General features: G+C 38.6%; 2 protein-coding genes and 2 pseudogenes across 2 annotated transcripts; all 4 read right to left on the bottom strand.

Annotated features, from left to right (window-relative positions):
* Positions 1 to 1,892: 1,892 nt before the first annotated feature.
* On the bottom strand, positions 1,893 to 3,456 carry LOC141824050 (WAT1-related protein At1g21890-like). The gene is made up of 7 exons (XM_074711281.1): positions 3,266 to 3,456; positions 3,119 to 3,181; positions 2,938 to 3,054; positions 2,620 to 2,854; positions 2,377 to 2,538; positions 2,137 to 2,288; positions 1,893 to 2,055 (listed from the first exon to the last, which is right to left on the bottom strand). The coding sequence occupies exons 1-7, from the start codon at positions 3,454 to 3,456 to the stop codon at positions 1,893 to 1,895; spliced, it is 1,083 nt and encodes a 360-aa protein (XP_074567382.1).
* A 2,414-nt stretch (positions 3,457 to 5,870) lies between these two features.
* LOC141824049 (annexin Gh1-like) lies at positions 5,871 to 7,431 on the bottom strand. Its single transcript, XM_074711280.1, has 5 exons — positions 7,188 to 7,431; positions 6,884 to 7,108; positions 6,486 to 6,704; positions 6,305 to 6,394; positions 5,871 to 6,203 (listed from the first exon to the last, which is right to left on the bottom strand). The coding sequence occupies exons 1-5, from the start codon at positions 7,401 to 7,403 to the stop codon at positions 5,985 to 5,987; spliced, it is 969 nt and encodes a 322-aa protein (XP_074567381.1). The 5' UTR covers positions 7,404 to 7,431; the 3' UTR covers positions 5,871 to 5,984.
* A 1,896-nt stretch (positions 7,432 to 9,327) lies between these two features.
* LOC141823654 (RHOMBOID-like protein 10, chloroplastic) lies at positions 9,328 to 11,788 on the bottom strand (annotated as a pseudogene).
* Positions 11,789 to 12,053: 265 nt separating this feature from the next.
* Positions 12,054 to 12,625, bottom strand: LOC141823653 (pectinesterase inhibitor 8-like; annotated as a pseudogene).
* Between the last annotated feature and the right edge of the window lie 50 nt (positions 12,626 to 12,675).

Genomic DNA, 12,675 nt, shown 5'->3' with positions numbered 1-12,675 from the left:
ATTCTCAAAACGAACAAATAAGTTCGTAATATAAATGAACCAAACTTCAATAGTTTAATTTTATTTTAGACTTGGTTTGACTTAGTTACCTTATCAAACAAACTCGAAAACACAAAGTTTGACTCGTTTACAGTCGTATTCCTTGTTGCAAAAATGGAGGTGATTGATTTGAGAGTTAGATTCTCTACGAATCGAGTCAAGAAGAAGAAGATGTGAAGTGGTGAAGATAGATCATGATGGCTAAATAACATAGGAAAGGGTACATGAAGGTAGATGCCTAGCAAAAGAGTTCTAAGAGGAGGAAAAGGACATGGAGGAGAATGCTCCATGAACAGACAAATGGAGAGGTCTAAGTGCACTTTTTTGAGTGATCATTATCAAAGGCCATCAATATTTTTTTAATAGCAAAAATTGAAAAGGCTTCTATTATTTTTTTTACCTTAAAATAAGTTATCATCAATATTAATAGTTTTAAAATAAAATTATTATTATTAAATCCTTTAGTGTTAAAAATATTAATTTTTAGTGAGTTTTTTTATTAGAATGTTAGAGAATTTGATTAGTAATTAATGATTTTGAAGCATGCAGTAATTATTTATTTTAAGTGGCATTTTCTTAAATTTATTTTCATTATATATATCACATAAAAAGTTTATCACATGCTTTTCCTTTTTCTACATTTTACTATATAAAAATATAAATTTAATTTTTAAAAAATGTATTTCTAAGTTTTATAATTTTATGATAAATTTTAAAAATAAAAAAATATTAATTTCCTTTTTATTAATTTATTAAATCCCATTTCCTTGCGAATAGATGGCCGGAGTCGATTAAACGGCGCGGTCTACGAGTCGGCGGCGAAGGGCGACCACGGCGCGCCGGCGGTCGACCGCAATGGAAATGCTGCTCGATCTCCTCAACTTACTTACCTCCTGAAGTTTCCGCCTCGCTGGAGTTCCGGCGGCCGGATATCCCAAACAGAAGAAGGACGCCAGCAAGACCTGAATCGAGCGGCGACATCGACCTTCTGAGAACTGGTACCAAGTTTCTTTCGATGTTATCCTTTCCTCCCTCGAGTTACAGGAAGTTGAATTTTTGATCGACTTGTTTAGATTTTGGGCAGAAATTCCTAAATTTCATTTTTTTGAAGCAACCCCTAATTGCGATTACACAAATTGTCTTGGTAAGTAGGAAAAATGGCTCTTTCTTCTGCCATTCGTGCTGGTGTTTTTGATTCTCCTCGTTTTGCGACTTATATTTCACTAATGCATTGTAAGTGCATTAGCACAATATTTGTTCCATCCATCTCGGAATAAGAAAGATTCCTGATGCCAATTCCCTCGTGAACCATAAAATGCTGAGAAATTAAGTAAATCTTTTGCAAGAAAACTCTTTCATTGTTGCATGGTAGGCTGGGAGTAGTGGCTGCTTCAGGCATCTACACCTTGTTGAAGCTTACATTACAATAATTGGCTAGCAACCTGTTCCTTTGAGTTGTCTAGTCTTCACTTTCTAAGGTTTTTGGTACACAATTTTTTTGTTATCTTCGCCTACAAAAATAATTTACTCTATCTCATACTTAAGATTTATATCCTCCAAAACCTTTTTTCCCTTCTTATAATCTAGATACATTACCAAACTAGATTTGTATTTCCTTTCAGTAAATCATATCACTTATTATCTAAAAATTTCATACCCAATACTCAACTGACTTTTGGAAAATCATCACACTCTTAATCAATCACACACCAGTCATTATCTAAGACAACAAAAGACTAATGATTACAAGTGCCTGCTATTAACTAATTATTGGAATGAAAACACTTGTGCCTAATTACTACTAAATTAATTAGGACCAAGGATTATTCTTTGTTGCTCTTATTTCTACTGAACTATTTACTGTGGTGACTGTTTGATTCAAGCTTACTGTCATCTGTTGCAGCAACTGGAAGCTGAAGAATTGCACTTGTATCTGAAGACTGACTAGCTTGGTCTTTGCTCTTCCCCCAGATGAGAGCATAGAGGCCAATCACTATGATTACCGCACCAATGACACTGCAATTTTTTCAAGAGAAATTAAAGGTATCAGCATCTCAATCTAAACTATGTTAGTTATAGATCATTGTATTTACTCACCTCCCTAGAGTTATCTGCTCCGCTAAAATGATGGATCCTAAGACAGCAGTAATTATCATGCAAAGGGGGTTGAAAGCAGTGACAAACACTGGGCCTCTCTCCTTCATCACTATGCCCTGCACATAGTAGGTAATACCCGAGCAGATCACCCCCTGAAGCATGATAGGATGGGAACTAACCTTAGTTTTTTCCTTTGATTTCTTAAAACATATGTAGTTAATCGATCAAACTTGATCTAACCGAGTAGACAGCAGTGGCAAGTCGCATGTCCCAACCAATACTCCAAGGCTTTGCATTGGCACCTTCCACAGCCAAAGTAACAACTGAGCTCATCATGGCACCCATAAGGCATATCAAGGTGGTCAATGAGAGCTCTGCAGAGTATGACTCTAGTGTATTCGACTGCAAAGAATAAAAATATCTTTAGGCTTTGCTGAAGGAAATAGATTTAGATTAAGCTCAAATTTTGGGCAGAGTGATCACTTGTAGTACGTAGAAGCCTGACCAACACAAGCAACTTGCCAGAAGCAACAAAGTCCCCGTGAGCCAATTGCTGCTTTGGCTGCTTGCTGCGCCCTGGTAGCTTCTCCTTTTGGACCAGAAAAATTCAACTACTGGACCCTTGTACAGTATCATAAGCAATGCTCCAATTACTGTCACCACTGATCCAGCGATCTTTGCTTGGCTACGCCGGCTTTTGATGGTTATCTTCTCAACTCTAGCATTGGTGTAAAACTGATGATTAACAAGATTTAATCTTGGTTGAAGTGAGATTAGTAACTTGATATCTTTATGTATTACCTCAGAATAATAGCCATGATGAAGGTGATTGCTGGGATCATGTTGTACAAGGCAGAGGCAAAGCTTGCAGAGGTCAAGTTCGCACCCATGTAGTACAAGTTTTGATCAAGCACAGGCCTGTTGTTGAAGATCATAATCAATAAACCCTATCAATCACAGCTAGAATTTTAAGACCACGTACTCAAGAAGGGCAAGTGCTGCTATTTTGACGACTGTGGTGAGCGTCATCTTGGGTCTCACTTTCCTGCAGGTCAAGAACCAGAGAAGAGAAACAATTCATAAGAATGCATGGATTTGTTCATCAAACACAAGATGGAGAGAATGCAACCTCTCAAAGTAGAGTGCGAAGGGTGCAATGACAATGGCAGCAATGGCATTCCTGTACACTACCAGCACAAAGTGGTTCATTCCGCGCTTGATGGATGCGACCGAGATCACAAACATCCCTGAGTACCCAAATTGAAGCAGCACCATGAATGCATAAGCCTTCAAGGTTGTCATCACCTCAACAAACCCCATTCTCAGATATGTATCCCAACAAACATGATGCCAGGAGTATATATAAGGTAGAGATGCCATTAAACTCATTCAGCATTTAAGCTAAAGCAATTAGTGGGGACTTACTAGTGGTTTATTTGGATGGAAAGTGACTTATGAACACAAGGCATCTGTCGATATAGTGAAGAGTGATGCGAGGGCTTGCAGTGGTGCCTTCATGTGAGGATTTCAACCTGGAGAACACAGATTCACTAGAGCCACTGACTTGCTCAGTGTAAAGCAAATAGTTTGATTGGGATAATTTTACTGTGTAGGTCTTCTTCACAGTTGACCACGTGGAGAGAGCAGAGAGAGTGTTCTTTACATGTGCATGAATATTTAGAATAGAATGTTTACGAATATTAAAGCAGGAGTTTGCGTAATAGAATTGATCCTTTAATGAGTGAGTGCTTGGTAGAAGCATGCGGCTTCACGTCTATGTATAGTTTAAAGTTGCAAAGTATAAAATGATCAGTTGGTGTTAGATTTGAATGAATGTTTTAGTGGTGTACAGGTAGAGTTCCATATATGACGCATGATGGGGTTGTGTGGGATGTGTGTGTTAGAAGATTATGGTATTTTATATACTGTTGCGTATCTGGTTTGTGTTTGGGTTTGTGATATGATCAAAAGGACATGTACGTAGGAAGCTAATGAATAAACTACTTAATTTAATAACTTGGGAGACCAAACCAAACTTAGCTCTATGTGCCAAACCCAGCCCAACCCGGATTGACCCTGCCCGGGCCTCTTGCAACCTTTCTTAACCTAGCATGACCCTGCTCGGGCCGTTCATGATTCGGCTTGACCCGCTTAACATTGCCTGATCCGCTGGCGACTGGCTCTGACTGTTATGGCTGACCATGATCGCCCCTGACCCAGCTAGAGCTGTCGCAAACGGCCCCGACCTAGCTCTGTGATGATGCTTCCAGTTTTAGTAAAAGATTTTTAATTACTCGAAAATGTTTGGAATATTGGAACTTAATTTCAGAAAGCAAGAATGTTCTCGTGACATGTTACCCAGAAGTAGATGGTGTATGTCTGGGACTCAAGGCTGTAGAAACTGTTAATTAATTCTATTGTCAGTTTAAAGAATAAATATATTACTTGAGAATTGTGAATGGAGAATTGGGCATTAGCGACTGTTAGTAGATAGGCAAGTGTTTGTCTATAAGTTTGAATGACTTGGAAAGTTATTTTGCTGATATGACATCCATGATAGCTACATGTAATTGATCTATCAATTAATAATGTCTTTGAGTACAAATGTTTATTACTAACAGGGCTGCTGTTGGCAGACACTATTGTGCAAAGAATGTGTAGTACTCGTGCCAATTAATCTAAAATTCTTTAGGGTGCTTTAACATGTTCATATGATTTTGAATACAACCATGATCAATTATATGAAAATCGTAAATTTAGAAGCAAATAGGAACAAGTGATTCAATAGGAAAGGAATTTTGTCTCTCTTTTTGGTGATTTTGTTTATGGATTTATGTAGAGCTTTTTCCTATGTAAGAAACTCCCTGCTGACTTGAGTATTTTGGTTCTTTTCTAATCTTTTGAAATCGAAGGGAACTGTTAATCTATTATTTATTGAGTCTTTCTTTAGTATGGAATTATTTATTGAAAGTAAACTCCATCAAGCAATTCACTGTCAAATCCTAGCTTCTGATATGAGCATCAGGTTGGCAAATTTATTTTAGAAATGCATTTTCTTGTGGGTCTTCTGGCATTAAAATGCTTCCATATGGATGAAATTAGGCACTTCTTAATTGCTATAGTGCTTTCTCTTATTTAGTATTCAAAATGTGGCAGAGACAAACAAAAAGGGAGAGGGAAATGCTGCCACATGGATGAAATGATTGAACCCTTCTTGAATTCTGTCAGTTGCCTCCACATGATATTACATATTTGATAATGAATAGCTGTAACCTTTTAAAATTCTGTAGCACTCTGTGAGTTTTCAGTAGCAATTCTAGAAACATGAAAGGACTAGAGACTGCAAACTTTGGATGGTTGAGAATAAAATAGGAATGAATGAGGTTAAGAAAGAAAAAGTGAGGTCAGGCTAGAGAAGCTCTTTTCTTGATATGGAACCAGAGGGCCTGCTCACTACAGTCAATCACAATAATGTAAGAGATGCCTCCTAAGAATTGGAAATGACCAGATGAATCTCTTAGGGATTAAGTCAAAGAACTAAAATGGTAAATAGATTCACTCTTTAATCTGTGGATAATAGTAGACTGTCTTTTGTGCTTTCCTTCTATAACTTCTTTCGTTTGTTCATTAATGTGTTAGGAAACAAACTCATTACTAAATATGTTGTCTGGATGAACCTACTTTACAGTTGCATTATTTGAGGAACATCTATTTGTTATTCTCCAATGGTGACACAAGATACATCTAGAAAATTGTTCTCTGAAGTTTACATTCTGCTTCTGTACAGATCACAAACAAAGTGGACTTCTTGTTAACCTCTGTTACGCTCTGCAAAAGTCTCCGTTTGTTCAGAAAGAAGAAGAGCTAGGGATATTGGTCAAGGCCAGAATAAAGTCTCTGTAATCCCCATCAGGAAGGCTCTCACAAATGGCATCCTGTAGCTTCCTTCCATATCTCCCCTCAAAGGATGATCTCACCTCTTTCATGCCCGCAGAGGTGCTTCCTATCATAACTCTGGTCAGAACTCTTTTATCAGTATCTCCCATGTTAACACTTTTGTTAATCATCTAACAAACACCAACAAACATGTAGTCAATATTTAGAAGTATGCCATCAAAATTATCTTATATGCTAGCAATTAAGGAACTCATAGCCTTAACACAAATACCTTGGAGTAGTACTCAGAAGGATCATAAATGCATTTTATGACCGTCCTTAGTGCTTCCTTGAATTCTCCACTTGCTTCTTTCTTAAGTGCCTATTCAGCAATAACAAACATAAAGTGAAGAACTTGCTTGGAGCATTTAATCTTGGAGAAATAGTAGCACTAGTTCTTTGCAGTAGCTTACTTTGCAATATTCATGACCATAGATTTGTTTGTAGCTAGAGAGTGCCAACCTCAGTTGGGGGATGCTTCTCTTACTAAAAATCTCAAGGATGATAGATTCATCACTTGCCTCTCTACTGCAATGTCTTGCTTCATATAGCCTCTTTGCATCACATTTGGCAATGTGTTGACTTACTTCAGTATGGTGAGACTGTTGGGATGCAGCAAGAGCCAGCAAAAGCTGTCATGAAGCCATAATACCATCAGTTGATTTGGTTCCAGCTTTAGTCCACCAAAATGTATCAGACATCAATCCCAGGATTCGATCAGAAATTCAATGGAAATTTTAGGATATCCTTAGTCCTTACCTCACTGTCGTCGAAGTCAAAACTTGATAAAATTTATCTGTAAGATATATACCTTCTGATATGAGTTGGATGGCTCAGAAATCATGTCCTGGTCCAAGTGCCTCTTGAACTTGGCTACATATGCTTGCTTGGTGAAGAAGAGATGGTTCATCTTTTGCCGAGTGTAGATCTCAATGAGGGCCTTGTAATCCAAGATGCTTCCCTCAAGTGCATCCTTTGCGAGTACAGCATCCCGTTCATGTGGCTCGAGCATCCACAGATACAACACATGGCACATCTGGACACACCATCACACAATTCATGCAGTTTTCCTCACACTACTGAAAACTTCAAAAACAGTCATGGATCTATCTAACCTCATTGGTCGAGTTGGCCAGGTGGGTTTTCTGAAGCTGTTCGACCAAGTCCTGACCGTACATGGCTCGATACATCTCCTTAATCTGTCGCTTCTGCGTCAAAGTTCGCCGTGCCAATGCTCGGCCTACGAGATTCAGCTGGTTCCACGTGGCATGGATCTCTCGACAGTCATTCTTGCAGGTGATGCTAGAGAAAGAGGCATAGCTGAGTTCCATTTCCCTTGGCTTGGAGTTTGAGGTAACACTCAAGACTACTACTACTACTACCTCTTGAAACATGCATACATGCAAACTTATATAAACTCATTAAGCAGCTTGTAGGCCAAGGAAGAGAGACTTTAGGTGTGTGTGTGTGTGGTCCTCAAGTTGTTTCAGAAAACATGATGGCAAAAGGTTGTGAAGAACACACCAACCAACCACAATGGAAAGTAAGTGTTGCTAACTTTAGACTGAAGAAAAAATAACGCATTGGAAATGACACTTGGGATGGTAGAATGAAGAGGAGCTTTTCTAATGTGAATAACTGTTTTTTTTCTTTTTCTTTTGTGACTTCCTCGTAGGCAGTGACTCTGATACCTTTTCCTTTAGCTACTCAACCTTTTGCTCGCTTGTGTGCCACTATAACTTTATCCTATTCATCTTCTTGTTGGCCTAATTTAGGTCTCCCAGCTGTTGCCCATGTGGTTTGCTCTTACAGTTGGACCAAAATCTGCCTCTGCGCAAATTAGGTTTAGATGGTCCAGTCAGGTCATTTTGCAGTTTTTTTAAATATTAATCCGGGTATCCAATTCTTCCGATCAAACTAATAAGGTGGACTATTCGGCCCCACAAATTAACCACTAGATAAATCCGGAAAGCACATTGGGTCCTAATGTGGCGGTCCAACATTATGAGTAGTTTGAGCACCACGGGCATTTGATATGCCCCGTGAGGGAATCAAACCCTCGTTACATGATCATCCCATCCTACTTTACTATTCTGCAATAGTAAGGTAGGATGGGATGATCACCTTACTATTGCATCTTGATGTGGCGGCCCAACATCACAAGTAATTCGAGCACCGCGAATGTTTGATATGTCCTATAAGGAAATCAAATCTTTGTTACATGGTTATCTCGTCTTGTCATTTACCGTCGCATCGTGCCCCATGAGGCATAGGTTTGCAGTTTTTTTTTTTGATAATTCAGGTATCTAGTTTTTACGATTCTGTTTACCACCGCATCGTGCTCCATAGGGCATAAGTTTACAATTTTTTAGTAATTTAAGTATCTAGTTTTTATGAATCCAATTAATCTTAGAGGTGACTGTTCGGGACTTTACAATTTTTTTTAATAATTCAGATATCTAACTCTTACGATTTAATTAATTCTGGAGGTGATTATTCGACTCTATTTAAGTTCTTACTATCCAAATAAGTTTGCAATTTTTTTTTGAAAATCAATATTTAAAAAAAAAATTAAATTTTTTTAATAAAAACTTAATTAGTTTAATAAAACATAAAGTATTTTAATAATTTTTATTAGTTAATAAAAAATCAATTTAATTGAATTTTTAAATTTTAAAATCAAAATTGAACCATTTAATCGATAAACTTTCCAATAAACTGAATTGAATTTCTGAATTAGTTTAATTTAATAGGTTATTTTGATTTAATCCAAGTTTTATTCATCCCTAACGGTGGTTAGTTTTATGATGATTTTAATAAATTTAAATAATTTTGATCAAATTAATAAATATTTTTTTATATAAAAATATTTTATGTGTAATATTTTTTTATCAAATTAAATAAAAACAATAATTTACTTTAATACCACCGCAGTTAGTTGAAATAAGAGTCTTTTTAAAATAAAAAAAATGATGATCATTATTTTATTTTAATTTTCTTTTAAAACACCCTTTTAATGAAAATAATAATTAGGAGATTATTTTTGGCATGTTTTCTGCACAATTAATTATTAGATTTGTTGGAGAAGTTATTGGCTCCTTAAGGTTTTATTTTTAGTTATTTTTTGAAGAACAGAATTTATATTAAAAGAAAAATAAATAAATAAATAAATAAATGATTTGTAGAAATTAAATGAAGCTTATTTCATACAATTTGTTTATTTTTGAATCATTTCTTTACAGATGGAAATGGCTATTACATGGTGCACCACACAATCCTGTTACTTGTTCATGCAATCACAATCTTCTACTCTTGATGAACTGATGAATAGGAGCTCTATCAGCAAACAGGACTCTTCCATCGGCGCCGTTCGCGACACACATTGCCATGCCGGACCGAGAAACCACGACACGGCAGCCCCTCCGAGCAATCCCCCCAGCTGAAACATGCGATAAGGTTAACTTCTAGTCGAAAATGATCAGTTTGGGGCAAGGCTAAAGAGTGAGATACTGAAACATACATGACCCCCAGTTATCGATCCCCCGAGAACGAAACCGATAACCTGCGGAAAAGGGTAAGAAGAAGAAAAGGTAATGTAGTATATATCGAACACAAAAATACATATACTAGGTACTAATCGAGTAGCATATTTGATTTAGAGCAAAATCTTTTCATGCTAACACTCATACACTTAGTTGATGTTCTAATTGTGGATTGCCTTTTACATTACCTATTCCCTAAATCCATTCACATGTTATACAAACCCACCACAAAGGGTTTATATCGACGATAACAAATCGTCGTCCTAGCAAAAACAAATCCGTATGCGGTTGCATATTAAGATATGTAGACGAATCATCTAGTTTATGTTTAACTTGATTATGAGATACATCTTAATCTTCTGTTTAACAAGTCATTCATAAAGAAAATAGTGCCTATGTAAGATGTCTAGTATATAAAACTAAACATCGAAAAGTCTTACCAACCCGAATACCAAATATAGCACCAGATGCACCAACTGAAGACGATTGACTGAATCGATAACTCATGATCGAACCTAGTTTCCTTGCCAAAAGGGATTAAAGATTAAATACCAAACCAAGCATATTCACATACTGGACTTCAAAGAGTTTACTATGAAAAGGGTGTAAATGGAGCCTTACTTGCTATTGAACGAGGAGAAGTATACCGCAAGAAATCGTCTAGATCTAAGTTGCTCCACGGTAGGACCGATCGAGTTCGAAGAGTAACAATTAATCTGCACAACAAAACTACTAAACAATACAGACTTGTCGACAAATTATGATGAGGCAGACAAACCATAAGATGCCCAATATTGTCATGTAGAAGGGCTGATGTTGCCAACCTCCATAGTTGTCCTTTTCGAATCCTTAGCTCCCCATAAAAGCAGTTTTCCTTGTGTTGCAATCTGAGCTGCATAAACCCTAAAAATGAAGGTTTGAAATGCCAAGAAGTTGACCTCAAAAGTTACATGACAATAAGCTCAGAAAACAAATAATATCAAATAGGCAATTACTTCTTGCAAAAGCAAATCATACACCAAAGGAGCAATTTTTCTACTAGACACTAGCAGTTCCATCTACACGATCATAATTATGAATGATCTGATAAAGACAATAACAACAACAACAACAACAGATAAGCCTATGAGTTTCTTTACAAGAATGTAGAACCTGACAACTATGATATCTGATTGCAGAGATATATCTTGTAATGGTGAAGATAGGAGGGCGAAAAAACCTTACCGATTGCGCAATTTATACATGTTAAGAGTTCAAATCCTTGAGCTTAAGTTCTTAGCAAAATGGCACCAGTTTTAAGCCAGGCTTCAGAAATCTGCACCAATGCTCTTGACATGGATGGATGTGAACTCACTCTACATACTCTTAAATTCTAATCTTAATGCCTCAATTCTTTTTCCTTTGTTCTTCATGTCTAATTCTAGGACTTTCAAGAACTATTTACCAAATGGAAAATCATTGTACAAGCAAGTTTAGAAGAGAACAAGTAAGATCGTTATAACAAAATAGAACAGACAAAAACAACTATACAACTTTTGAAACCCTGATATCAATTAAGCTGTATCCACGTTTAATATCAAAATGTATCAACAACTAAGAGCAGAACAGCAAGCTTATCCCACTACTCTGTCAATTACTCAAATTGGAAGAAAAAAAAATTGTTACAGAGAAAATAGATTGGAAGATTGTATTTTGCTATGCGATAACTCAGATCATGGACTAAGATGCTTGAAAACAGAAAGAACGTCCTCAGGGTGCAATGGTAGTTGCATCAATTGAAAACAGAAAGAACAAGTAGAAGTTGATATGGGACTCACAGCACGTTAACAGCCAGAAGGACATTGGTGAGCATCCTTTTGTCAACGGGCTTCTGTTCAGAATTCCTCATCTGCGTTCTTCCTGCCTCCACATATCCTCTCCCGAATTCCTTCCCGGCAAAGAGAAAGAAAAGAATCAGATATTCGCTCGAGGAAAAATCATTGTTTTGGCCTAGGCGATAGCCGTCCTAGTGGCACTAGGACGGGAACTCATATCGGTAAGGAATTATATTCTAGAATGGAGGAAGACGGCTGCTAATGGTGAGAAGAACAAGGAGCTCGTACCTACGAGGATGAGGGAGAGACGGAGATTGGCGGCGCAGAGATCGCGAATGTTGTCGCCCAAACGGAGAGAGAAGAGGCGACGACGAAGAAATCCAAGATCGGAACCCAGCGCGACGCCGGCGAGTGGAAGAAGAAGAAGAAGAAGAAGAAGAACAGCGGTAAACCTAATTTCAAGGCAAATGTTCATTTAAACCCCTCATAGTTTGGAATTTCAATGTAACTACCTGGGCAGGCTCTCATCAGTATTTCGATATTATAAAATTTATCCTTTTTTTTCATTTCAGTACCAAATATTTCTGATTTTTGAAATGAAAGCAGACATCGCACAGTGGCGTTACTACTTCAGCAAGTTGGTAATGGCGTACGTCAAGATCGCCAAGTTGACGCCCTCGCCGTCGAGCTGCGCGACGACAGGCGGCGCCGCCTTTCCGGCGCGGGAGAAGCTGCTCCCGCACTGCGTCGCCATGCCGATGGCCTGCGTCAGCAGCCCCTTCGCCCCGGCGTAGTCCCTCGCCCGGATGCCGTCGTCGGCCTTGGCGGCCGCCGTCCCCATGGCGTCGTACGTGGCGGAGCAGGCCGAGAGGAGCGCCTTCACGGCCGCGTCCCGCTCGGACTGCGCCAGCCCGTCCATGGTGCTCTCTTCCCGATATCCGTGGTGTTGATCGTGAGCTCGGCGGCGATCTGCGCCAGCCGCCACGTGTCGCCCTCCGTCGACCGCGGGTTCTTGTTCAGGCGGTCGACGCAGAAGTCGAAGCTCACCCGCCGGTCGCTCTTCGACGCGTCGCTGCAGGTCTGCCCGACGTCGGCGGAGGCCGACTGGCCCTGGAGGAGGAGGAGCAGCAGCAGCAGCAGAGCCATGGAGAGGGAGGCGAAGCTACCGAAGGAAGAAGAAGAAGAAGCAGCAGACATTTTTGGATTTTTATCGATCAACATTGTTGCTATTTATAGCAAGGGAAGAA

Source organism: Curcuma longa, chromosome 3 (genome assembly GCF_044706935.1).
Source record: "Curcuma longa cultivar G26 ecotype Majalengka, Jawa Barat chromosome 3, ITB_CL_G26_1.1, whole genome shotgun sequence".
NCBI classification, from domain to species: Eukaryota; Viridiplantae; Streptophyta; class Magnoliopsida; order Zingiberales; family Zingiberaceae; genus Curcuma; species Curcuma longa.
The sequence above is the reverse complement of the archived record's forward strand: the minus strand, read 5'-3'. Positions and strand labels throughout refer to the sequence as shown.

Coding starts and splice junctions, on each gene's coding strand:
- LOC141824050 (XM_074711281.1), bottom strand. CDS start 3,456: ATGGGGTTTGTTGAGGTGATGACAACCTTGAAGGCTTATGCATTCATG. Junction 2,855..2,937: donor ATCATGGCTATTATTCTGAG/GTAATACATAAA, acceptor CACCAATGCTAG/AGTTGAGAAGATAACCATCA. Junction 2,539..2,619: donor CAGGCTTCTACGTACTACAA/GTGATCACTCTG, acceptor TATTCTTTGCAG/TCGAATACACTAGAGTCATA.
- LOC141824049 (XM_074711280.1), bottom strand. CDS start 7,403: ATGGAACTCAGCTATGCCTCTTTCTCTAGCATCACCTGCAAGAATGAC. Junction 7,109..7,187: donor TGGCCAACTCGACCAATGAG/GTTAGATAGATC, acceptor TGGTGTGTCCAG/ATGTGCCATGTGTTGTATCT. Junction 6,705..6,883: donor CATCCAACTCATATCAGAAG/GTATATATCTTA, acceptor GCTTCATGACAG/CTTTTGCTGGCTCTTGCTGC.